The sequence below is a fragment of the Somniosus microcephalus genome, chromosome 4 (genome assembly GCF_052327205.1).
Source record: "Somniosus microcephalus isolate GS21.2 chromosome 4, FLI_Smic_1.0, whole genome shotgun sequence".
Taxonomy (NCBI): domain Eukaryota; kingdom Metazoa; phylum Chordata; class Chondrichthyes; order Squaliformes; family Somniosidae; genus Somniosus; species Somniosus microcephalus.
Window position 1 is genome coordinate 337534171 of NC_140990.1, and position 27669 is coordinate 337561839.

The 27669-nt window shown below is 46.0% G+C and overlaps 1 protein-coding gene across 20 annotated transcripts in view; it reads left to right on the top strand.

Annotated features, from left to right (window-relative positions):
- Window positions 1–27669, top strand: part of neb (nebulin) — a 347384-nt gene that overhangs the window by 114288 nt on the left and 205427 nt on the right. For all 20 annotated transcript variants that reach the window (XM_085986921.1, XM_085986920.1, XM_085986925.1 and 17 more), the window contains 9 exons: window positions 556–867; window positions 7682–7885; window positions 9253–9357; window positions 9445–9552; window positions 11633–11944; window positions 13002–13205; window positions 16076–16180; window positions 26639–26746; window positions 26837–27148. In XM_085986921.1, the coding sequence (XP_085843047.1) occupies window positions 556–867; window positions 7682–7885; window positions 9253–9357; window positions 9445–9552; window positions 11633–11944; window positions 13002–13205; window positions 16076–16180; window positions 26639–26746; window positions 26837–27148 (1770 nt within the window). The remainder of the gene's footprint in view (window positions 1–555; window positions 868–7681; window positions 7886–9252; window positions 9358–9444; window positions 9553–11632; window positions 11945–13001; window positions 13206–16075; window positions 16181–26638; window positions 26747–26836; window positions 27149–27669) is intronic.

Genomic DNA, 27669 nt, shown 5'->3' on the forward strand with positions numbered 1-27669 from the left:
ATTTGTCTCCCCAATATATTGTATTCTGTTTTTAAAGGAATCTCTTCAATAAAGATTGTACTGTTATTATTCATTTAACTTTCTGAGCAGAACTTGGACACGAATCAGCAAAGCTGCATAACACTCTGTTCAACTTACATCTTCTTCACAATTGTGTCTGATGTAAGAAAACTACTCGGCACTCGGTCAGAGTATTAAACAAGGCTTTAATCGACTGTTTCACAACATGGAAGTCTAGTTATCCTTCACTAGTTCCTGTTTACAAAATGTCCCTGAGCAAGCTGGGCCCGTGCCCGAGTATTTATACTCTCCCTGGACAGCGCCACCAGCAGGCCGCCCAGTATATTTCATAAGTCATTTCTACATGAATGGCACGATTTATGTCAGTGCCGTTGTGAATTTACAGTCCGAGGACTGTTTTGTATTCAAAAATGGAGGAAAATTGTTTCAAAACACTTTTTTCCTTCCTGATTCAGTACCTTGAGATTGGATATAGTTTGGAATATACTGTTTTAACGTACAACTATAATTGTTTTAATCTTTACTTTTTTACAGTACAAATATAAGCATGCTTACGAGAAGGCTAGAGGGAGGCACGTTGGTTTCCGCAACCTGCAAGATGACCCGAAGCTGGTTCATTGCATGCATGTAGCCAAGATACAGTCTAACCGTGAATATAAAAAGGATTATGAACGGAGCAAGACCAAGTATCACACGCCGATGGACATGTTCAGTGTTGTGGCTGCTAAGAAGTCCCAGGAGGTGGCCACTAATGCCAACTACAAGCAAGTATTCCACCGGTTCACATTACTGCCTGATGCCATGAACCTGCAGCTTTCCAGAAAGATGATGGAGATACAGAGTGACGTAAGACCAATTTATCTGTTTGAAGCAATTTTAAAATTCCAAACCGAGTTCCTTTACTGACATCTCGTTTTATTCATTAATGGAAATGGTTATTGGAGATTCAAACCAAGCTTTTTTTACTATTGCGATGTTCCTATATTGGCTACAGAGTGTCGAAACATTGGCCCCCATATTTACGGAGAGGGAGCAAGGGAGCACGGTAGCAAGGGCAGGGGGGTGCGAAACAAGGAAATCCCAGGGAAGCGGAGGTCCTGCCGATATTAATGGCATGACTTCATTATCATTCTTTGTTTCTGTTTCCCGACCGGCAGCCAGCCAGATTAACAGGCTGGTAAAACCAATGGCAGGAGGTGGGACGGTTCCCAGCAATCAAAAGAGGATGGGGCTGGGTGAGGGGGTTAGGCCGACTGTGGGGCAGGAGGCCTGGGACCGGGAGGGGGGTTGCAATTGCGGCAGCGAGGAGAGGCCGCAATTGGCAGAAGGGACACCAAAGGTTTGCTTGATGGGCCGGTGGGAGCACTCCTGCTTCTCCTGGCCCACAAGCAGTGCTCTAAAAGGCATTTTCCTTCTGCAGCCGTGTGCTCCCGTCTCCAATTCGCTGCCAGGTTTCCCGAGCCCTGGGAAAGCCGGCTGGCAACGGTTACATTTAATTTATGCTCCCAACTGTACAGCACCTCTCTAAGATGGGACACGCGCACGGCACGCAACCCACCGCCATAAAAATGGCAGCAGGCAGTTTGTGTTGGGTTGGGGTCACGTTCTCCAATTTTAAATTATTAACCCCCCGACCCCAGACTTTCTCCCGCCTGTCGTGGGGGTGCTAATATTGAACCTATTGTAAATCCACCAAAAAATAATGGGGGAGAAATTTGGCATGTTAACGCCTCCCGTTAGCACTTGGGGGGGGGGGCATTAACGGGGCGCTAATGCGTTTGCGGCGGGGCACAGCGAATCCAACACCACACGCGACATTCACCTGGTATTTAGCGCTGGCGCTAACAATTATCACCTTGGCCTTTAGCGGCTGCCAGATCGTGACCTCATTGCGTTTGGAAAGCCCTGTTAACGGCCCAGATGCAAAATTGACTGTCGCCCCCCTGCCTTTGCGCCAGGCGTGAACAATGGCGGGAAGGGGAGGCATGATGCATTCGGATGGCCGCTGTAGGAGCGGTAATTAAAGGGATCAACATCCGGTTTATTTTTAGTGGCCAATCAATGCTGCCTTCTCAGGTTCACACAGCGAAACAGCCGCTTTCAGTGAGTTAAACGTTTCTTACTTTCAGGAGTGTTCTGCCTGCTAAAAAATTGTCAGTTGCATTCTGCTAAGATTTCCAAGTCCTACACTTGTTTACATTAATGGGGGCTGTACTGGCACTCGACCTCACCCTTCAGTATCAACGTTGGAGGCAGAGACAAAGATTGGATAATGTGGCCAGAGGGAGGAGGGCCAACAGCGCTCTCAACATGAATCCTTACCCTCCATGGTATTCTGGGAGCACTTCTCCTACATCAATCTCACTGAGGGGCAGTGTCTTAGAAGGCTCCACTTCACCAAGGATGTGGTCACAGAGCTCTGCCAACTCCTGCAGCCAGACCGCCAGCCTCGGATCAGGAGCACCACGTCTCTCTCAGTGGCAGTCAAGGTCACCGTTGCCCTCAAATTTCTACGCCAGCGGATCCTTCCAGTCTGCAGCAGGAGACATATCTAACATCTCGCAGGTTGCCGTTAATTGCTGCATCCGGGAGGTCACAGAGGCTCTCTACAGAAGGAGAAGGGATTACATTTCCTTCCCCATGACCAGAGAGAAGCAGCGTGAGCGTGCATGTGGCTTTGCCAGGGCAGCGGGCTTCCCTATGGTGCAGGGCGCTATTGACTGCACACACGTGGCTTTGTGGGCACTCCATAGCAATCCTGAGGTGTTCCATAACCGCAAAGGCTATCACTCACTTAATGTGCAGTTGGTGTGCAACCACAAACAGCGAATCCTCACCGTCAATGCCCACTATCCTGGCAGCAGCCACAATGTCTTCATCCTGCACCAGACCAGTGTGCCAGTACTCTTCCAGCCACCACGCCAAGCTAGCGGATGACTGCTGGGAGACAAGTGCTATCCGCTCTCCACCTGGCTCATGACTCCCCTCCGCAACCCCAACACTCCTGCCCAGCACTCATAATGACAGCCATGCTGCGACCAGGAACATTATTGAGCAGACCATCAGGGTACTCAAGCAATATTTCCGCTGTTTTGACCGCTCGGGAGGAGCACTCCAGTACTCGGCTGAGCGGGTGTCCTTTTTCCCCGTGGTTTGCTGCATGCTTCACAACTTGGCCATCATGAAGGCCCAGCCATTGCCACCAGGCATACTGGGACCACCTCAGGAGGAGGAGGAGGATGAGGAGGAGGAAGAACAGCAGTGAGGGAGGAGGCAGCTACTCAATCGGCCTTCTGGAAGGGCAGTCCGTGACTGTCTCATCAGACTGCGGTTCCAATAAATTCTATCCCACATCCCAGTTACTCACCACATCCCCATCATTCCATCAATTTCGCATGCCATATCACAGCGCAAAGCTGAAATGAGAGACAGCACAAAATCTGCAAAATTAAATTAATAAATTTATCAAGATTCAGTAAACACATATATAAGAACATAAGAACATAAGAAATAGGAGCAGGAATAGACCACGTGGCCCCTCGAGCCTGCTCCGCCATTCAATAAGATCATGGCTGATCTTTGGCTCAAAGTCACTTCCCTGCCCGCTCCCCATAACCCTTCACTCCCTTATCTTGTAAAAATCTGTCTATCTCCACCTTAAATGTATTTAATGACCCAGCCTCCACAGCTCTCTGGGGCAGAGAATTCCACAGATTTACGACCCTCTGAGAGAAGAAATTTCTCCTCATCTCAGTTCTAAAAGGGCGACCCTTTATTCTGAAACTATGCCCCCGAGTTCTAGATTTCCCCACGAGGGGAAACATCCTCTCTGCATCTACCTTGTTGAGACCCCTCCATGTCTTATATGTTTCAATAAGATCACCTCTCATTCTTCTAAATTCCAAAGAGTATAGGCCCAACCTGCTCAACCTTTCTTCATAAGTCAACCCCCTCATCTCTGGGATTAACCTAGTGAATCATCTCTGAACTGCCTCCAATGCAAGTATATCCTTCCTTAAATAAGGAGACCAAAACTGTACGCAGTACTCAAGGTGTGGTCTCACCAATACCCTGTACAGTTGTAGCAGGACTTCACTGCTTTTATACTCCATCCCCCTTGAAATAAAGGCCAACATTCCATTTGCCTTTTTGATTACTTGCTGTACCTGCACGCTAACTTTTTGTGTTTCATGCACAAAGGACCCCCAGGTCCCTCTGAACTGCAGCATTTTGTAATCTCTCTCTATTTAAATAATAATTTGCTTTTTTATTTTTCCCGCCAAAGTGGATAACCTCACACTTTCCCACATTATACTCCATCTGCCAAATGTTTGCCCACTCACTTAGCCTGTCTATATCCCTTTGCAGATTGTTTGAGTCCTCTGCACAACTTGCTTTCCCACCCATCTTTGTATTATCCGCAAACTTGGCTACATTACACTTGGTCTCTTCATCCAAGTCATTAATGTAGATTGTAAATAGTTGAGGCCCCAGCACCGATCCCTGTGGCACCCCACTAGTTACCGTTTGCCAACCGGAAAATGACCCATTTATCCCGACTCTCTGCTTTCTGTTAGTTAGCCAATCCTCTATCCATGCTAATATATTACCCCCAACTCCGTGAGCTCTTATCTTACGCAGTAACCTTTTATGTGGCACCTTATCGAATGCCTTCTGGAAATCCAAATACACCACATCCATTGGCTCACCCTTATCCACCCTGCTCGTTACATCCTCAAAAAACTCCAGCAAATTTGTTAAACATGATTTCCCTTTCATAAAACCATGCTGACTCTGCTTGACTACATTGGAATTTTCCAAATGCCCTGCTACTGCTTCCTTAATGAAGGACTCCAGCATTTTCCCAACGACAACAACAATATTAACTAATCATCCTTGTGGAAACCCTTATTTCCTCTCTTTACAGTGCCTTTTCCGAATCTACTGCTCCTACGTAGTCTGTCCCTAGTGGCTGCAGCAGGGCTGGTGGAAGGCTGCTGAGTGTCGGTGCCAGAATGCCTTGCAGGACGCCCTCGACCAGCTCTGAGCCTGGAAGGTCCAGCTGTACACTGCGCCACCTCAGGCTGGGCGGTGGCAGTCTGGCCTGGCTGGATGACAGGCAGCGACAAGGGCAATGGCGGAGTGGCAGTGGTGGGAGCAGGAATGCTGTCATCCTGAGAGAGGACAGCAGGTTCCTGCTCCACTGACCCACTGCCACACCCCCAGGGTAGCACCTCAGCATCCCTACCAGTCTGCTGCAGCACAGATTGCTGGCCTGCTGCAACACTGTGAGATCCCCGGTGGACTCTGGTGGACCCAGCGATGATGGCAGCCGTCAGAGCTTGCGTGGCATCAAGCAGAGACTGCATGAGAGCAGTCTGAGACTCGATGCCACCAACCATAGACTGCATTACAGCACTAAGACATTGTGTCGCTTCCGCCTGTGCTGCAATGGATGCTGCCACATCACCCATGACACGCGGCATGAGGTCTGCGTCCCCACGGTCTCTCAGGGAGTCCACCGTCCTTGGCAGACTGCCAAGGATGGGCTCCATGGTGTGCGCAGAGCTCTGTGCAATGTTGGAAGCGGACTCCTTACCATTGCTGACAAGCTCTCGGGCACCCTTGCCATTGAACCTCGGAGTGCATGCCCATCAGCCTTCTCGTGAACGCCTCCCCATCGAGGTCCTCATCTGATCCTGTGCAGCAGAACTTGCGTGTGAACTTGCCCTCTGGGGAGCTGGCCCCTGAGCTACCCTTTCCCCCTGGCCTTGCTGCAGGCCGCTCGTCCCCGGTGCATCACCCAGTGCAGACCCCTCTACTAAACTTGCCTCTAAAGATCGCGTAGTGCCAGTATCTGAGGTGGTGCCTGTGGGTGAGACATTCAGTGACGCGGTGCTTTCTTCATCCTCCTCTTCTCCCGCCTCGCTCTCAGTGGGAGGCTCAGGGACAGGCTGGTCAGCTGGTTGCTGATTACCTAAAATCATAAAGGCACAAGACTCGCGTTACGGTGAGGGCAGGGGGGCAGGAAGCGAGCAAAGAATGCAGACAGTATAATGAGCTGGAAAGTGGGAAAAGCTTGCGGTGTGAGGGGGAAGTGGGATGAGAGTAGGAGAGGGGATGAGCATACCGTTGTTGCCCCCAAGGGGGTCGACGTCGCCGACGGCCACGGCGCTCACCACCTGGCACCCAATGGCGCTCAACACTCACTCCTCCAGGTCTGTAAGCTGTTGGATATCTGCTTCACCCCCACCTGTCCATTTCTGCTCCCTCCTATAGTGGCCTAGCTTGGCCTGCAAGAGAAAAGAAAGTGTGTGAGTGAGTGTGCAGCTGTGTGTTTGGGAGATGTGCCTGCCATAGTTGAATAGCTGTGATTGTAGGCAAGGCGTGAGATGTGGATGTGAGTTTTAGTAGATGGAGATGCTTGGTGGGTGAGCGGAGGGGGTGTGCTGGTTTGTGCAGTGTGTACAGACTGAGGCTCAGCTGCTGGTATGCAGGACCTGTTGAAGCATGTACTCACCCTGACCACTGTGTGAAGGTCCTGAGGACCACACTGCTGGCCGAGATGTCCTGGGCCACTTCCCTCCACATTACCCTGAAGACCTGGGGCGATGGCCTCCTGCCAGCGGCCAGGAACAACACTGCCCTCCTTCTTTCGACTGCCGCGACCATTGCCTCCAATGCCTGGTCGCTGAATTGGCGAGCTCTCTCCCTGGGACTGGGATCAGCCATGAGGATAAGAGGTGCAGCTGTTGAGTTGCTTGGAGGTCGCCTTCAGAGCCAGCAATGTTGAGAATGAGGTGGTGCAGAATGCTGCAATCTCCCCTTTAAGAGCTGGAAGGAGCCAGTGTGAATGATGAGTCCCGATTGGAGTGCACCTGAAATTGGTTATCGCTCTGCGGGTAGCACCTCGCTCTCTGTGTTTAGCACCCTAAGTTAGGTTGATTTAGCGCTCCAGTTCTTTCTTGGGGCCCTAACAATCAATTTAGCGGGAGGTCAGAAGGATTAGCGCCTGGCGCTAATTCTACAACTTTTGAAAATTTAGCGCCCCAACCAGGATACAGTTTCACTGCATTATAGTGACCAGAGTAATTATTTTCCTATAAAATACATATAACTTGTGGTCAAGTCTAGCTATATCTATAGCTATCTATAATCTATTATCGCCATTAAACAGGGTCCTAAATTGCTATTTGGCTTTACTACCCCGCAAGCATTACACAGTAACTAATACACCCTGTCATTCTACATCAATATAATTTATACTTGATTTTTAGAGCATTATTTGTAAGAAATATCAAAAAAATGAGTTATAAACTTATTCAACTGTATATGGCAATCAAGTCTCCAAATAATTGTGTATTTATTTTTCATTCATTGTTATATTAGTTACTGATCAAAACTGTGAGAGCTACATTTCAAAAGGTAGAATAAATATTGCTTTATGAACTCTGCAGTAGTATAGGCTCAACACCTATCATAATATACCATCAATCATGCTGCACCTCCGTATTGTAATTAACAGATCAGAGAGCTGCAGGTTAAAATCAGTCATTAAATATAATTTTGCCTTGGAATTCTAGTGACATTATTTTGCTTAGTTTTATGCAACATGTATAGAATTGCAAAGATTCAAGTGTTGTTGTCTTTGAATTGCTAGAACAATTATAAGATGGATCTTCAGTGGCTGAAGGGGATTGGCTGGAGTCCCATTGGTTCATTGGACGTTGAGAAGGCTAAGAAAGCAACGGAGATTGTTAGCGATAAGAACTACCGCCAGCACCCGAATATCTTCAAGTTCACGAGCTTGTCCGACTCTATTGAAATGGTCTTGGCCAAGACTAATACACAAGCAATGAAGAAGGTAGGTATTAGGAAAAGGAATATTTCAGTGTGATGGTGATCTTTCTACCCCTTTTTTGACTTCATCAATAGTCTCCCCATCTCTCCCGAAGGTGTTAACTCCTCATTTGTGTATAGTTTCACAAGAACGAGGTCTACCTCACCCAAGTGCCCATTATTTGTGTATGAATCTAGTCAGTGAGTGTCATCACGCTATTCAATTCAAGGAATGGGGAGGGTGGGGGGGGGGCACGGGGAACATCCCGGCTGAGCCCAATCTTGCCTTCACCTGACGTGTGCTTCCAGCAGAGATTGTTGGATAGCGATCAGGAGTGGGAACTCTTACCTTTCTTACCCTCCCTGGCCCAGAGGCACTCAGGTCAATTGTATCACTCCTACTGCTGCCGTGACTGAGATCAACTCACTCAGATGTCAATTGACTCAGAGCAGAGAGTGCTATCCACTGAGCCACAGCTGACACATAAATACTATGGCTACAAAAGCAGGTCAGAGGCTGGGTATTCTGCGGTGAGTGACTCACCTCCTGACTCCCCAAAGCCTTTCTACCATCTACAAGGCACAGGTCAGGAGTGTGATGGAATACTCTCCACTTACCTGGATGAGTGCAGCTCCAATAACAAGAAGCTCGACAACATCAAGGGCAAAGCAGTCCCCTTGATTGGCACCCCATCCACCACCTTAAACATTCACTCCTTCCACCACCGTCACACCGTGGCTGCAGTGTATGCCATCTACAAGATGCACTGCAGCAACTCACCAAGGCTTCTTCGACAGCACCTCCCAAACCCACGACCCCTACCACCTAGAAGGAAAAGGGCAGCAGGCGCACGGGAATGCCACCACGTGCAAGTTCCCCTCCTGACTTGGAAATATATCACCATTCCTTCATCGTCGCTGAGTCAAAATCCTGGAACTCCCCTAACAGCACCGTGGGAGTACCTTCACCACACAGACTGCTGCGGTTCAAGAAGGTGGCTCACCACCACCTTCTCAAGGGCAATTAGGGATGGGCAATAAATGCTGGCCTCGCCAGCGACGCCCACATCCCATGAACGAATAAAAAAAAAGATACACTGGGAACCTGGGACCTTCCTGTTCTGAATGGCTCGGGTACCCACTGGATAAACTTGGGGGGCATAATGATAATTTCTTTCTAGCTTAATAAGGAATTAAATGCTGTTAGTTGCACACTTTGCTTAAAATGTAAGTTAGATCATTTTAAGATCGAAATTAAGAACCACAGGGATGTCTTTGCAGTTTTTGTAGTAAGATGATAATTACTAAATCAGTCCTAAATCTGTAGTCCCTCTTTTCAGGGCTTTTACAGTATATGTAAAAGAAACTCAGACTTACCCTCTTATTTCACAGAATCTGTATACAGAGGCCTGGGAGAAAGACAAAAATAAGATCCATGTGACGTTAGATTCTCCGGATATCGTACAAGCCAAGGCCAATGCACACATGTTCAGTAATGTAAGAGACATTTCATAATGATTATCATTTAATGAAAATGAAGATTCAATGCCTGAATAATTGGTAGCAAATGTCTTCTCTTTGTAGAACATGTATAAACTGGACTGGGAACAATCCAAGAAAAAAGGTTATGACCTCAGGGCCGATGCTATATCAATAAAAGCCGCCAAAGCTTCTACAAATATTGCAAGTGATGTAAGTAAAAATAGTTTTGTAATTGTTTTACAACTTTTAAACCATGAAAGATGGTTTGACCTGTTTCTGATAATAACAGATGTGATTTTAATATCCATAAATTCACTTAGCTCAACTCCTTTATTGCAAATAAACTTTTTTTTTTAAACAGGCAAGGGCCATTAAATCCAGCAAACCCATCCCTTTTCGACAGAACTCAGCCCCACCTACACATCTCACTGAATCCTTTACTCTCTTATCTCTCTTTAACTGCTTCCTGAGCTTATTTAGACTGTCTGCTTTAGTTTTCACCAGTACCTTGTTCTACAAACCTATTATTGCTTTGTTATAAGAGGTTTCTCCTAACTTTCTAATATTTAACTCGTGTTCCCGGTGTACTTTAACATGGTGAACAACTTGCGTAGATTAACTTTGTCCATTACCTTCGAAATGTGAAAATTTCAATTAAGTCACCTTAAAGTCGACTTCTCTTTCTCTTCACCATCTCAACCACTATTAGCAGTTGAGATTTTTCATGATTTTGCTCTGTTATTTATGCCTGATCAATTAGAATTGTGTTCTGAATCATAGAATCATAGAAATTTACAGCACAGAAGGAGGCCATTCGACCCATCATGTCTGTGCCGGCCGACAAGGAGCTCTTCAGCCTAATCCCACTTTCCAGCACTTGGTCCGTAGCCCTGTAGGTTACGGCACGTCGAGTGCATATCCAAGTACTTTTTAAATGCGATGAGGGTCTCTGCCTCTACCACCCTTTCAGGCAGTGAGTTCCAGACCCCCACCACCCTCTGGGTGAAAAAGTCCTCCTCAACTCCCCTCTAATCCTTCTACCAATTACTTTAAATCTATGCCCCCTGGTTATTGACCTCTCTGCTAAGGGAAATAGGTCCTTCCTATCCACTCTATCTAGGCCTCTCATAATTTTATACACCTCGATTAAATCTCCCCTCAGCCTCCTCTGTTCCAAAGAAAACAACCCCAGCCTATCCAATCTTTCCTCATAGCTAAAATTCCCCAGTCCTGGCAACACCCTCATAAAGAAGTCAGAAGTGAAACAACCAGAAGCTAAATAATGTCGCTTGGGCTCCAGAATTTGAACAGCAGAGGGTAATTATTGATTATTTTCTCCCCTCCTTTCCTAAAGGGACTGGTTCATGCCGGGAATGACTCAATAGGCACTGGTGCTTTGCTCAAATGGCCATTCTTAATGTGTGAACTTACAGAGCAAGTGGCAGCAGGTCCCTGACCTGGAGTATCATTGCTGCCCTCACCCCCACCTCTCATACCTGGCTTTCCAGCAGAGGTCACTCAATAACAATTGGAAGTATAAATTAAGAGATAGTGGAATTATATATATGGCTCTTGCAGAAATGATCTATTGTTAACATGTTCCATTAGTTCTGCTCTGAAGAGGTTATTTGGTACCCCCTGTGAGGACTGGCACACGAAGGAAATGCATCTCAGGAAATCACAACAATGCAACCCTTGATTATCCATCCATGCGCTCCCGAGATGTGCTCCCTGTGACTACCATTCCCCACTGGGAGTCCCAGTTCACAGATTCAGCCCTTTAATTCCAATTGGTATCAGTTCAACAGGTCAACTCTTCATTCTTGGCAATCTCCTCCAGCTATATGTCCCTGCGTGTGCCCTGCACTCACCTGACATAGGATCACTCCTCAATCCCAACTCCTCCCACTTCACTATCAGTGATTGATGGTTTTTAGTCACTGAGTCCCTCCCTTCTAAAATCACTAGCCTTTGCCATCTCTCCGCCTACTTTTAAAAGCTTCCTTAAAATCTTTCTATAGGGCTGGGCTTTGAGCTCTCAACCTTTATTTTCCCCCGCGATTTTTCTTCTTGTCAGTGACCACCTTTTTTGTAAAGCACTCTGAGATATTGTTCTCTACATGCAGACCACTATTGGTGTGTAAGCTGTGTCACTATAGGTATGTACGCTTGTTACTATAGATGTGTGAACAGTGCTGACTCTACAGAAAATGGAACTATTTTTAAGACTGCAAAGTTGTTTTTGTTGCACCTCGGAAAATGCCGCTAAATATTTGGAACTATTTTGCAGTACAAATATAAAACGGCCTACCGCAAGCAGCTTGGCCACCATGTTGGCTTCCGCAACATTAAGGATGATCCGAAGCTGGTCTGGTGCATGCACGTAGCCAAGATTCAGAGCGACAGGGAGTACAAGAAGAACTTTGAGAAAACTAAGACCAAGTTCAACATGCCAGTCGACATGCCGGACATCCTGTTGGCCAAGAAATGCCAAACCCTGGTCAGTGACATTGACTACAGACATCGCCTGCACCAGTGGACCTGTCTGCCAGACCAGAACGATGTGGTACAAGCGCAAAAGGCCTACAATTTGCAGAGTGATGTGAGTACTACACCTACAATATAATTCATTTAGTCACTGTTTAAAATTGCCACAAATGGAGCTAAGGTCAGAATGCCCGTCACCCTAAAGCAACATCAAGTCTTGCCACTTTGACCTAGCAAGCTTCTCTTCCAGTCTTCAACCTTTTCCCCTATTTTTTCTTAGACAGGTTGGCTTAGGAACATAAGAACAGGATTAGACCATTCAGCCCTCGAGCCTGTTCCGCCCTCAGTTAGATCATGGCTGATCTGTATCTGAACTCCATCAACCTTGGTTCCGTAACCCGTAATAGCCGTGTAAACAAAAAACTATCAATCTCATTTTTGAAATTTTCATTTGACCTAACCTCAGCATCTTTTCGGGGGAGTAAGTTCCAGATTTCCACTACACTTTGTGTGAAGAAATGTTCCGTGACATCACCCCTGAACGGCCTAGCTCTAATTTTAAGGTTATACCCCCTTGTTCTGGACTCCCCACCAGAGAAAATACTTTTTCTGTATCTACCCTATCAACCTTTTAGGTTTTCTGCAACCCCCACAGATGTCCATCTGACTCAGCTAACTTCCTCGCCTCGGCACTGAAGGCAGGCGTCCCAGCCTCCACCTGGGAGCTCTGCCAAAAAGAGGGCAGGAGTTATGAGATGCCATGCTGCCTGCAAACCGGGAACTTTTTGACGATAAATTTGCACTTTCCTTCTTGGGCCTGTGCAAGGCAGTGCACCCTGAGGGCTGCCAAAAGATTTCTACTTCCTCTTTCGCCTCCTGGCCACTGTGTCCAGTGTTTAAACAATGGAGACCATGCTTCGTTCATTTTCTTACTATTATCACATGCCCACCCACATATGGGCAAGCATACTGTGCCTCAATGGAACCAGCATTTGGCAGAGGGAGGTGGTGCACCAAGGTGGGTAATGGCAGGGCGAGCCCCGAGCACCTTTCTACCACCTGCTTCAGAACCACCCGAAAAGCAATAGGGGGAAAGGGGGAAATTTTAGATCCCTGGTACTCTTGCACTGTTGTGTAAGTAATAACTGAAATGATTTCTCATTGTCTTCCAGAATCTATACAAAGCAGACCTTCAGTGGCTAAAGGGTCTCGGATGGTCTCCTCTTGGATCGCTAGATGTGATCAAAGCCAAAAATGCTGGCGAGATCCTGAGTGAGAACAAATACCGGCAGCCCCCAACGAGGTTTAACTTCACCAGCTTGTCTGACTCCATGGATCTGACTCTGGCAAAGAATAATGCGCATACATTGAATAAGGCAAGAGCATCTTACTAGTAGACCTGCAAAATCCTGTTTTTTTTAATTTAAATAATTCTTTTCAGAATTTTGTACTTGTTCGTATGTTAACAGTGGCAACAGGAGCAATGCGGGAGTGCTGAAAGGAGGAATAAGTTAGGTAGGCACGCAAGGGCTATCTTGCCTTGCCTTCAGTGTGGTTTGGTTGCGTTGCTACTCTTGCGGCCCCTGAAGTGGGTTGGTATGTATTGCTATTTTTATCGCACTGGAGTAAAAGTCACCTGTGTGACTTGTACATCTGGTACCTAGCCAAGAAACCAGCAGCTGTCATCGTCCTAGGTTCACAAGTCAGAGAAGGTTGTGTCAGGGTGTGACTGATTAGGTGTGATTTTAACTGCCACTGCCCGGGGTAAATGGGGTGGTAACGGCTTAATAATGTCATTGTTTCACTTCCCACTCCCCATTTATGCTGATGGTCCGGCCGGGTGCCATCTTGGATAGGGTCCCTTGGAGGGCGGCCGGATCGCTCACCTGTTTCAGGCGGGATGCCACTTTTAATATTCAAATTGGGGCCCTATGATGTAATCAGGATCTTGGCCGCAAATTTTAGGCTCCGCCCATTTGCACCAGTGTCGTGTGGCCTAACCAGCAGTGCTTCAAAGGGACTGCTGGACGCCGTGCCAAAAAATGGCCTGAAGAAATTTTTAACTTTTATTTTTGAGGGGCCGGGAGGAGCTTTCCTTGGCCCCATAAAAATACTCCATCCCACTGCTGACCCGTGTGTTACCCCTCCCCCTCCCCGCAGCTCTGAATGTCAACCGAATGTCAGTAGGAATTAGCTGATTGCCCACCCTCCGCAATTGGCGAGCTGCGTCAGCGTGCTGGTTTGGCTGCATGCAAATGAGGCTCGGGCCTCAAAATGGCTGGCCCATGACAATGGTTACAGCAGGTGGGTGCATGCCACTCTCTGACTACCCGCTGTGTGCCTAAAGTGAAAATCAGACCCGATATCACGTATACAAGATATCATGAATGTATTATATTGGAAAGAATCTTTCTTTGATGAATCTGTAGACCTATCATAATATCTGCCCCGTCCAGTCTACATACTGAATTTAGTAACTTTTTTGCATTATATATGGCAGCATTACAGCAGACTATCTGAGGAAGAAATATTATAGGACAAAATTTACCACAAAGGAAATTCAGAGCATTCCGAAATAATAATGTTGATACACTGTTTTAAAGGTACAACCCAATCAGGATCACAGCTTTCAAACTGTTCAACAGCTTCATTATGAAAAGGATGATGCATTGAGTAGTTGGTACAACGTGAGAGCAGAGTTGTATTGTACGCTGCTTTATGGTGTGTTGGGGGGCTACTGGTATTATTCTTTAGCTTTACTTTCCAACGGTCAGAATGCCACAAAGAATGTGCACCCCTTTTCCTGTTTTGGGGAGAATATGCTCTTGTGCTTACGCGTGGTTGATATTTAACAACCGTTAACGTTGTCAGTAAGGAGTTTTACCATGGATATATTTCTGCTATGCACAATGTTTCTTTTTTTCAAGTTCATGTGTACATCAACTTACTTACAGTTTGCATGCCACTGACATCTAAGTTGGGTGTTGGCACATTTGCAGCAGCTTTTATTTATTTATTTTTATATGTTCCTGGGATCTGGGTGTCACTGGCAAGACCAGCATTTATTGCCCATCCCTAATTGCCCTTGGGAAGGTGGTGGTGAGCCGCCTTCTTGAACCGCTGTAGTCCGTGTGGTGAAGGTACTCCCACAGTGCTGTTAGGGAGGGAGTTCTAGGATTTTGACTCAGCGATGATGAAGGAATGGCGATATATTTCCAAGTCGGGATGGTGTGTGATTTGATGGAGCTGGTGGTGTTCCCATGCACCTGGTGCCCATGTCCTTCTAGGTGGAAGAGGTCGCGGGTTTGGGAGGTGCTGTCGAAGAAGCCTTGGCGAGTTACTGCAGTGCATCTTGTAGATGGTTCACACTGCAGCCGCGGTGCACCGGTGGTGGAGGGAGTGAATGTTTAAGGTGGTGGATGGGGTGCCAATCGAGTGACCTGTTTTATCCTGGATGGTGTCGAGCTTCCTCGAAACACCTCTCCACCTCAAATATGTGTAAAATATGACCTATAGTGTATCAGTCTCATAGGTCTTCAATGCTTCTTTTTACAGTTTTGTTTCTTTGCCTGAATTACATTCATCTCGTGTTAGGAGGACATGACTACCAGCTGTATGGTTTCCTTCTTTTTTTTATGTATGTGTTAGAGTCATAGAGTCATAGAGTAATACAGCACGGATAGAGGCCCTTCGGCCCATCGTGTCCGCGCCGGCCATCAAGCCCTGTCTAATCTAATCCCATATTCCAGCATTTGGCCCGTAGCCTTGTATGCTATGGCATTTCAAGTGCACATCCAAATGCTTCTTAAATGTTGTGAGGGTTTCTGCCTCCACAACCCTTTCAGGCAGTGAGTTCCAGACTCCAACCACCCTCTGGGTGAAAAAGTTCTTTCTCAAATCCCCTCTAAACCTCCCGCCCTTTACCTTGAATCTATGCCCCCTAGTTATTGAAGAACATAGTTCTTCAAAGTATCCATGTTTTAAATACCCACAAATATCAAGTAATTTATTAGGCTAATGCATAGTCTTGAAATTTTACAGGTATACTGTCTGAAAGCAAAGGGCAATGTTTCACGATGCGTTTTAATGTTTTTAATTCATTCTCGGGCTGTTGGAGTCGCTGGCATTTATTGCCCATACCTAGTTGCCCTTGAGTTTTGGTGGGTGAAACTCTGCAGGCCATGTGGTGAAGGTGGTCCCATGTACCTCTCATATTAATTTCCTTTTTTTTTTGCATTTGTAACAGAAACTGTACACAGAAGCCTGGGAGAAGGACAAGACAAAGATTCACATCATGCCTGACACCCCTGAAATCTTACTGGCCAAAGCCAACACAGTGAACGCTAGTGAGGTAAGTGTCCTTTCGGAGCAATGTACTCTAACGTTTGATAGGAATGCAACTGAATTTCTTCTCTGCTGTGCAAATTACTGCAGTTAGTCACTCACCCAGATAGTGGTCAATATTGCGTTGTGCTGGTGCTGACGAACCTTGATGTGCAAGTGTGATCCTGATTTATAAAGCGCATTTAACGTAGGAAAGGGTCCCAAGGTGCTTCACAGGAGCATAATCAGACAAACATTTAACACTGCACCAAAGTAGGAGGTATTAGGACAGGTGACTAAAAGCTTGGTCAAAGAGGTAGGTTTTAAGGTGCGTCTTAAAGGAGGAGAGAAAGATGGTGAGACGGAGAGGTTTGGGGAAAGAATTCCAGAGCACACGGCCTAAACGGCTGAAGGCATGGCTGCCAATGGTGGGGTGAGGGGAGTGGGGGATGCATAAATGGCCAGAGTTGGAGGAACGCAGAGTTCTTGAAGGGTTAAAGGGCTGGAGGAGATTACAGAGATAAACATGCTCTGAGTGACTTTAAAATATCTCATATGCTCAAGTTTCCATCAACAGTCATTACTTTCAAAATGAGCGATTCGCTGCCAAAGGTTGCCAACATAAGCGCTACATTTCCACTGTGTTTTTTTAATTCATTGATGGGATGTGGGCGTCGCTGGCTAGGCCTGCATTTAGTGCCCATCCCTAATTGCCCTTGAGAAGATGGTGGTGAGCCGCCGCCTTGAACCGCTGCAGTCCATATGGTGTAGGTACACCCACAATGCTGTTAGGAAGGGAGTTCCAGGATTTTGGCCCAGCGACAGTGAAGGAACGGCGATACAGGTCCAAGTCAGGATGGTGTGTGGCTTGGAGGGGAACTTGTAGGTGGTGATGTTCCCATGCGTCTGCTGCCCTTGTCCTTCTAAGTGGTAGAGGTCGCGGGTTTGGAAGGTGCTGTTGAAGGAGCTTTGGTGAGTTGCTGCAGTGCATCTTGTAGATGGTACACACTGCAGCCACAGTGCGCCGGTGGTGGAGGGAGTGAATGCTGAAGGTGGTGGATGGAGTGCCAATCAAGCGGGCTGCTTTATCCTGAATGGTGTCGAGCTTCTTGAGTGTTGTTGGAGCTGCCCTCATCCAGGCAAGTGGAGAGTATTCCATCACACTCCTGACTTGTGCCTTGTAGATGGTGGAAAGGCTTTGAGGAGTCAGGAGGTGAGACACTCGCCGCAGAATTCCCAGCCTCTGGCCTGTTCTTGTAGCCACAGTATTTATATGGCTGGTCCAGTTCAGTTTCTGATCAATGGCAACCCCCAGGATGTTGATAGTGGGGGATTCAGCGATGGTAATGCCATTGAATGTCAAGGGGAGATGGTTAGAGTCTCGCTTGTTGGAGATGGTCATTACCTGGCACTTGTGTGGTGCGAATGTTACTTGCCACTTGTCAGCCCAAGTCTGAATGTTGTCCAGGTCTTGCTGCATATGGACATATTGCATCCATTTGGAAGAATCTGGCCTGAACTGGCAAGAGCGAAGATCTTTCAGGAGGGTTCAATCAAATCACTGAAATTTGGTTGGGACCAGATCTGGGCCCAGTTTGGGGGTTTACCTTTCACCTTTCATTTTTCTCAGGTTCATACCCTATCAACAGATCATAACAACAACAACTTGCATTTATAAAGGAACCGTTCCAAGGCACTTCACAGAGGTGTGATCAGACAAAAATGGGTGCAAGGATAAAGAAGGAGCTATTGGGAGGGGTGATCAAAAGCTTGGTCAAAGTTCTGTGGGCAGTGTCAGTAATTGGCATCCCTACAGAATAAATCCTAGTGCATTCTGTGTAGCCTTTTGCAAATGTTTCCATTTGCCAAATGTATCCCATAGATAGAAATGTTTGCTTTCCACAAGTACAGGAAACTTTGGTTTATCCGAAGGTTATGGGCTGGATTTTGCTACGGGGGCGGGTTGTAGGTGGGAAACCCACATTCGGGCTTGTTGTCCCGCCTCCATGGAGATGTGGCCAACCCACTGGATTTTCCTCTGATTGACCTTGTTGAGCCCGCCCTGTGGGCTCAGCAGGCCAATTAAGGGCCACCCGGCAACAGGTGACGTCAGAGATTGACATTTCATCTGTCAAAAGCTTTTGGCAGATGAAATATCAGTGTTTAGCAGCTGTTTGAAGCTGTCAAGCACTGAAAAACTGCTAATTCAGCCTCAGTCCTTTCTCAGGATAACTTTAAAATCATTTTGCTACAGAAACCAAGAAGCTGATTTTTTTTTTTAAATCGGAGCTTCTGTGGTTCTTGCAGCCGACTCCCGACACCTGAATGCAGGACTCCTGTAAAGGTAAGTAAAAGTAAGTTAAACTTATTTAAACACTTTAAACACTTGCAAAACACTTACCTTTGCACTCCTGCACCCCTCACTCACCTGAACACTGGGCATCTCGACCCCTCCAAGACCTCAGACCCACGTCCCGCCTCGAAAACTTTTCGTGGTTTGGAGCTGTCGGGAAGCCCACAAACCAGCAATAAAAATCGCGAATAGGCAAAAAACTACCTGTTAACTACCTGTTAACAGGCAGTTTAATTGCCTTTAATCCCTTCCCGCCTCTGGGAGTCGGGTTCCAGCACTTGTCGGCAACCCGACTCCTATGAAATTGACATGGAGGCGGGTTGGAGGCGGGATGGGGTCGGGACCCCCGGATCTCCGATTTTTATCGCCCGCACGCCTCCAACCCGACTCCAGGGGCTTAGGAAAATCCAGCCCTACATGTCCGGAATACTCGCTCTAACGCCAAAAATCAGGAGCCGTTTTCTATATGTTTTTTTTAGTTCTCGTTGCTTTTATTTCCCAGTCAAGCACTGCAAGGTCTGTAGCTATAGCAACAGCTTCAGCTACAGATGCTTGCAGCTGCAGCCGACTGTTTTGAAGCTAAGCAACAGGGTTTGTTGATTCACATGGAGTTTCTCAGTTCCGCATGTTTAAACATTAACTCTGGTATGTCCGGCACTTTTGATGTTACGGCACCAGCTCGGTCCCGTCAGTGCCGGACATCAGAAAGTTTCCTGTAATTGTAAGTAGGGTTGCAAAATTCTGGGAATTTTTAAAAGAGGAAACTTTCCATGGGAATTTAGAGTTTTTTTGCACACTGATGGTTTTTGTCTCTGACCCTTATATTATCTTTGTCGTCAAAATAGACATACTGTTCCATACAAATAAAAACAGGCTTTCAAAACTTTATTTAGGTTATAATTTTGAACTTTATTGAACCCCCACAAAAAAGACCCATCTAAAATAAAATAAAAAGAGCGTCAGCTTATTTAGCCTGTAATTTGTCCTTATTTTGTCCCTTTGAGTCTTCTACTCATGAGTCTTCTGAGTCTTCTACTCCTCATTGCTCCTCCTGATTCTCTGACTCTTGGGCTGACGTGTCCATTTCCTCCTCTGTGTCAGTGTCTAGCTGTGTGGTGGACACTTCTGTATCTGGCTCAATAAGTTGTAGGTTCGCCCGGATAGCCACCAGTTTCTCCACTCTCTTGTTAGTCAGCCTGTTGTGCACCTTTGTATGCGTATTCCCAAAAAGTGACCAGTTTCGTTCAGAGGCCGCTGATGAAGGTGTGATTTGGAGTATCACCGATGCAATAGGTGACAGGGCCTCAGATGCACAAAGTCCCTTCCACCAGGTATGTGCACTGATATGCTTGCATGATTCCCATATCCCATCCCCATTCCAAAGACCTTGCTTGGTAGAGAACTTTGCCAGACTTCCCAGAACTTTGCCCACATCCAGATTGAGATGGTGTGAGAGGGTAGAAATCACACTGTAAGCGCTGTTGATCTGTTCTCCAGAAAGTATTGGTCTCCCAAAATGCTTTGGGTCCAGCATGTATGCTGCAGCATGAATCGGCTTGACACAAAATTCTTGACGCGTCTGTATGAATTGAACAATTGCCTTCTCCTCTGCTTTGAGCAGCAGGGATGTGGGTAGGGCAATGCTGATTTGTTCTTTTAAATCAGTAAAAAGCCTGAGAACATCTGACAAGACAGCGTCATCTCCTTCAATCTGAGCAATTGCAGATGCTACTGGTGAGAGTAGTTTAAGGCTGCTAACCACTCTCTCCCAAAACACATCATCCAGCAGTATTTTCTTGATGGTGGTTTCCATATCCCCAGACTGGGATATTGCCATTTCTTGCAGCGACTCCTTACCCTCCAGAAGGCTGTTGTACATTGATGTAAGAAAAAGGAGTCTCACACATCAAGTAACTTTAAAGTAAGCTTTAAGCAACTTATAATCACACTATATACAAGAGAGGTCTTCACCATGCCTCTGGTAGAAGCCCCTTTACAATACTGAGCAGTTCAGTATTTATACCAGTCCAACAGGAAGTGACATATGACAGGAAGTGATGTATGTACAAAGTTCACAGTTCACAGTTCACAGGAAGTGACACATAACTTCCCGGAAGTTATTATTATCACATTCTTCCCTCCTGCAGGATTAGAAGGCTGTGGTCTTCCTTTTGTTCCGCAGCCGCCGAACGAGGAAGAGTCGCACCCGTTTGGGTTCCCGTCGTAGAGGGTCGCTGGTCCGCTTACATGTGGTTGGCCATTGGTCAGAGTCTGTGTGGCCTGGATTACCCTGTGAAGGGTTGGGGAGATCATGGCTTCATGTACGAGCCCCAATAGGTTCAAAGTCGGTCTGCCTCTGTTCAGAGGGAGGTGCAGAGCTGGTCTGTGGCGGATCAGTACTTTCGTGCGCGGTACTGGGAGGGTCGCAACTTTGAGTACGGGGTTCTACCGGCACCAAGCTAGTTGGTGTCTGACCAGGATCCTGGAGAGGGGTACCCGATAGGTTCCAAGAGTTTCCTGGTAAAATACCATCACCCGATGTCCCACTAGGTCCTGGTGGGCAGGGAGCCAGATCCCGTAATGATACGGTAGATTCTCGGCCGTCGGGATATCGTATGTTTGCATAGGTGGGGTTGGCATCGGTTAGTTCAACATCGTCTACGAGAGGGTCATTTTTAGATGTCCGAACGTATCTTCGGAGTAGTACAGGTCCAGGAGTAGTTAGCCATGACGGGAGTGATGTCCCATGAGATGAGCGACGCTGGAATCCAAAGAACCGCTCATGAGGTGTAGTATTTGTGGCTGTAGAAAGAAGGGACCGTATAGAGTGCAATGCATCCGGAAGCACTGCTTCCCATTGCTGGTCTGGTAGGCCCCGAGATCTTAAAGCAAGACGTACGGAATTCCAGATGATACCGTTATACCTCTCTACCTGCCCATTTCCGATGGGATGGTATGGTGTTGTTTTGCTTGTAGCAACTCCCCGTTCTGAGAGGTAGTCCTTGAGTTCCCTTGACATAAAGGATGGACCCCGATCTGAGTGAATATAAGCCGGCATGCCACAGAGAGAAAATACCTGCTCAAGGCAGCAGATTACTGTGGACGCCAGCATATTGGAGCAGGGGAAGGCAAACGGAAAACGTGAATATTCATCAATCATGGTGAGCAAATATGTGTTCCGAGTGGAAGAGGGCACTGGGCCCTTAAAATCGATGCTAAGTCGTTGCATCGGTTGGGTTGCATGTATGAGCATACCATCTGAGGGGCGGAAGAACTGAGGTTTTAATTCCGCACAAAGCCGGCATTCTGAGCATATTTTCTTTACATCTCCAGTAGAAAAAGGGAGATTCCGTGATCGTACGAAATGTAGCATGCGCGTAACGCCAGGATGACACAATCCATTATGGACCTCTATGAGAGTAGAGGACGACATAGCGGAGCAGAATGCCCGTGTGAGGGTGTCCGGGGCCACATTCTCCTTGCCAGGTCGATAGTGAATGGTATAACCAAAAGAGGCCAGTTCCATCCTCCAAAGTTGTATTTTATTATTCTTAATTTTGGTTCGTTTTCGATTATCGAGCATGAAGGCGACTGATCGCTGGTCCGTGATTAATGTAAAGTGCTGGCGAGCTAGAAAATGGTTCCACTTCCGTACTGCCTCTATGATGGCTGTGGCTTCCTTCTCAACCGGAGGATAATGTAGCTCGGCACCTTGTAAGGTCCTGGACATAAATGCTACAGGACGACCTTCCTGATTTAGAGTAGCCGAGATCGCCACCTCCGAGGCATCACATTTGACTATGAAAGGGAGATTCTCATCGATGGAGTGAAGAGCCGCTTTCTCCAACTGTTTTTTGAGAAGGTTAAAGGCTGCAACAGCCGCTGTTTCCAATGGAAATGATCTAGCATGCAGCAAGGGTTGGATTTTGTCTGAAAAATGAGGAATCCATTTAGCGTAGTATGCAAACAGACCGAGAGCCTGACGTAAAGAAGCCGGATTCTTAGGTGACGGGAGCTCTTGGAGCGGGCGAAGTCTTTCTGGGTCTGGCTTAATGATACCATTGCCTACGCAGTAGCCAAGGATGTTGATGGTCGGTTGCGACTCAACAGACTTAGATTCATTCAAGGTTAAGTTACGGCGATGAAGGGCATCTTGAAATTTTTGGAGGTTGGCGTCGTGTTCCCGTTGATCATGACCTGCAATAGTAATGTTATCAAGATAGGGAAAAGTGTCCCTTAGGTTTTCCTGTTTAACCAGGCCATCCATTGCCCGTTGGAAGACAGCCACTCCATTAGTAACCCCGAATGGGAGGCGACGAAATTGGTACAGCCGTCCATTAGCCTCAAAGGCCGTGTACTGCTTATCTGAGACCGTCAAGGGTACCTGATGATTGGCACTTTTTAAATCGTAAGTTGAGAACACTTTGTATTCGGCCAGTTTATTAACCATATCATCAATGCGTGGCAATGGGTAGGCGTCCAAGTCAGTATATTGATTGATGGTTTGCGAATAATCAATGCATAGTCGTCGTTTGTGAGGTTTTAGAGGGTTCTTGACGATGACGATTTGAGCCCGCCAGGGCGACGAACATGGTTCGATGATATCCTCTGCTAAAAGTCGAGAGATTTCATCCTCAATAAAAGATTGGTCTTCCTGACTAAAGCGCCGCGATTTCGTTATTATTGGTTTGCATCGAGGAGGAATACTGGCAAATAATGAGGGTTCATCAAGTGAAGCTGCTGATAATGCACAAAACGGTAATTTAGACAGTATATTAGAAATAGTAAGTCCAGGTTTGGATCCGCCGAACTCAATGGTGAGTTTCTTATGCTGTTTTTGAAAATCCAGCCCTAAGATGAGATCACTACATAAGTCCTTGAGCACCGAAAGTCGGGTGGAGGGATACAGGCGACCATTAAGTGTCATATCAACAACACAAAAGCCGGAGGTTCTGGTATTAAGTGATGACTGAGCCATCGCAATTGCCTGGTCCGATGGGAAGACATGTAGTTTCAATTTTGCAACAATCTGTTCTGTAATGAAACTATCAGTACTTCCTGAGTCAATTAAGGCATCTAAGGTATGCCCTTTAATTGAAACTTTTGTAGCTGCATGAAACAGGTTCTGTGGGCAAGCAGCTGCAATTGGTGTCGTTGCACAGAGAGTGGCTGAAACTCTCGGTGTGCTTCTTCGGGAGAGAGCTCGAGAGGAAGCTTGATAGGTCCTAGCTGGAGCATCTTGATAGGCCCTAATTGGGGCAGTTCGGTAGGCCTTAGCTGGATAGGCCCTCGTAGAGGCTCTTGATTGGCAAACTTTAGCAAAGTGTCCTTTTTTTTCGCAATGACTGCAGATCGCATTGCGAGCAGGGCAGAATTTCCTAGGGTGAAAAGAATCTCCACAAAAGAAGCATTCCTTCCTAGATTGCCAAGAGGCTGCTAAAGTGGGGTCATCCTCCTCTTCATCAGAATTATCAGGATTAGATTCCTCCATGATAGGGTTCACCTGAGACCACTTGCATTGTCTGGTTGCAGTTACAGCAGCAGATCGAGGTCTGGGCAGCTGATAGAGGTCTGCATTTCTCTTTGCCAAATCCAGAGAACAAGCTAGGTCAAAAGCCTTTTGTAGCTCAAGTGTTTTACTTTCTAGTAGATGCTGGCGTATAAATGGAGAGGCAATCCCGCAGATGAAAGCATCACGAATCATTTCTTCGTGGTACAGCTCAGCTGAGGCTGCCTGAAAGTTACAATCTATGCTGAGCCTGCGAAGTTCTTGAAGGAATTCGTTAATCGATTCCCCTGGCCCTTGTCGGGCTGTGGCCAGTAGATGTCTAGCATAGACCTCATTTGAAGTCTTGGCATACAGTTTTTTAAGTGCCCGAATCACCTCATCGTAATTATCCCATTCATCAACATATTCAAACACTGTTGGGGTCACATAGTTGATAAGTATCCTCAGTTTAGTAGGAGCATTCGCTTTACATTCATCAAGAAAATTCTCAAAAGTACGATACCAATGCTTCCATACCCTGCCAGCTGCTGGTGTGTTTGGGTCCAAGTCCAGACGAGTAGGTTTAAGGATGTTTTCCATGATGGGTGGTTCCCTGGATCCTTAACTCTGAGTTTGTCCGAAGGTCTAGTATTTGTGAGTGTAAATACTAAGTTGCTTAAATTGATGTAAGAAAAAGGAGTCTCACACATCAAGTAACTTTAAAGTAAGCTTTAAGCAACGTATAATCACACTATATACAAGAGAGGTCTTCACCATGCCTCTGGTAGAAGCCCCTTTACAATACTGAGCAGTTCAGTATTTATACCAGTCCAACAGGGAGTGACGTGTGACAGGAAGTGATGTATGTACAAAGTTCACAGTTCACAGGAAGTGACACATAACTTCCCGGACGTTATTATTATTATCACATACATTATGACAACACCACCCAATCTAGTGTTGTTGGGCAGCTTCAGTGTGGTGTTCTTGTTCTTTGTCATTTGCTTGGAGTTGTAGGTTGCTGCAACTACCTGTTTTCCCCTGACATACTTAACAACTTGCTTGGCTCTCTTGTACAGTGCTTCCATGGTTCTCAAACCCATGATGTCCTTGAGGAGCAGGTTAAGCCCATGAGCTGCGCACCCAATAGACGTAATATGAGGCTAGGCCTCCTCCACTTGAGCCCAAGCAGCCTTCATATTCGCAGCATTGTCAGTAACTACTGCAAAGACCTTTTGTGATCCAAGATCGTTGATGACCGCTTTCAGCTCATCAGCAATGTATGTGCCTGTGTGTCTGTTGTCCTTCGTGTCTGTGCTCTTGAAGAACACTGGGAGAGGAGTGGAGATGATGTAGTTTATGATGCCCTCCCCTCGTACATTTGACCACCCATCTGAGATAACTGCAACACAGTCTGCCATTGCTATCGTTTCTTTGAGCTTTCCTTGGACTCTGTTATACTCAGCCTCCAGCAAATAAGTAGACAAAGCATGTCTGGTGGGAGGACAGTATGCAGGGTGAATAACACTCTTCCAGTACACATTGGCTGTGAGCATGAGGGGTGAGCCTGTTGCATATACAGCTCGAGCAAGGCACTCATCTGCATTCTTCTGGCTATGGTTATCCATTGTATCAAAGAACCTTCCAAGTGGGCCAGGAGTTGCTGATGATAAGGAGCCTGATGTTGAATGAGAACCATCATCTTCCTGAATGGAAGCAGAGGAACTCTGGGCTGACTGCTGTGAGCTTTGAGTGAAGTTGTTGCATTTGGATAAATGCTGCTGCATCTTTGTGGCATTCTTTACATATGGCTCTCTACAGTGTTTGCACATGTACACAGCCTTTCCATCTTTAATGCCTGGGGTAAAATGCTTCCACACATCCGACGGTAAACGTGGCATTGTTCTATGCAGAGAAATAAAGGGCATTCATCTCTGTGTCGAACTGCGGTCGATCAGCACGATTGCAACAGGGTGAGTACATTTTTGCTGATGCTCCATGTGATGGAAGCATGACCTGTACACACACGACGCTACATCACCAATAGTGTATTATTTTGTATATTTTAAATTGAAGGACAACAGAGTTCAACAAGTAACTGGTTTATTTGGTATAAAGTCTGATTTACTTACTGCATCATCACAACATCAGCAGAAAACAAAATGACTTCCCTCAGGACCCCTAACCTGGATCTTAAAAAAACTATAGCAGTCTTACAGATGCCTGCAGGCCAATCACAATTCGATATGCAAATATTACAAATAGAGGGAGCTAATCGCTCATCCACTCATCCAACCAATCAGGACACATTTGTTCACAGTCACACACAAAACTTGTAATTATTAAAACAAGCCAAGTAAGAAGATAAACATATATTGATTAAGAAATTCCTTAATAATTAAGATTCCATCTCTGTTAGTAATTTTAAGAGAGGACCTGTGGAAAAAAAAGAAAGGAATACAAAAAAAACAATATTATGCTAGCATGTGCTTTTTTGGGCAAAATTCCCAAAATTCCCAAGCTAAATTTCCCGTGGAAAATTTACCGGAAATTTACCGGAAACTTTCCACCCCTTTGCAACCCTAATTGTAAGTATATCAGTAGGAATTATGTCACTTGCATCAATTTGTCCATTTATTTCACAGAAAATGTACAAACTGGGATATGAAGAATTAAAGAAGCAAGGATATGATCTGAGGAATGATGCAATTTCCATCAAGGCTGCAAGGGCCTCCAGAGACATTGCGAGCGATGTATGTATCATGCAATTTTTTCTATTACACTTATTTAAAACGTGTGGAAGTGGAAATAACTTTTGATTTTTTTTTTTGCACACTATGCAGTACAAATACAAAACAGCCTACCGCAAGCAGCTTGGCCACCATGTTGGATGCCGTAACATTCAGGACGATCCCAAAATGGTCTGGTCCATGCACGTAGCCAAGATTCAGAGTGACAGGGAGTACAAGAAGAACTTTGAGAAAACAAGAACCAAATTCAACATGCCAGTCGACATGCTGAACATCCTGCTGGCCAAGAAATGCCAGACCCTGGTCAGCGACATTGACTACAGACGACGCCTGCACCAGTGGACCTGTCTGCCAGACCAGAACGATGTGATCCAGGCAAAGAAGGCCTATGAGTTGCAGAGTGATGTGAGTATTTGAGGCCCTGAATGGTTAATTTTCCAACTTTAATCTTTGAGATACTATTTTAATGTAACAAAAGTTAAAAATGTATTAATGGTGTATATACTCCATGTACATTATTATCCATAGTCAACAGCTTAGAGGTAATCCTCTGTTGAAAAATTCCTCGAAGCTTGCACCCGGTCTATTCTATGAATTCAACTGTGCATTGAAAATGAGCTTTGAAATCTTGTAGATGTTAAATTTAAAATGGTAAATTTATAAAATGGTTGCTTTGGTTCAAGTTCTTCAATGGCAACTCTTTAAAAATGTAAGAGAATGATCTACTGACCTTCCTCAGGAATATAAAGATACGTTGTTAATCTTTCAAGGCATAAAATGTATTCTCTTCAATTTGAATTGCAATCTCTAATATGCATTAAGATTAGATTCGATGCTTCAGAAGTTTGCATCAGGTTGGTGGAAGGAATCGTTGGTTGTTGTAAACATATTGCAAATGTGAAAAAAATGCTTTGTAACTTTAAAAT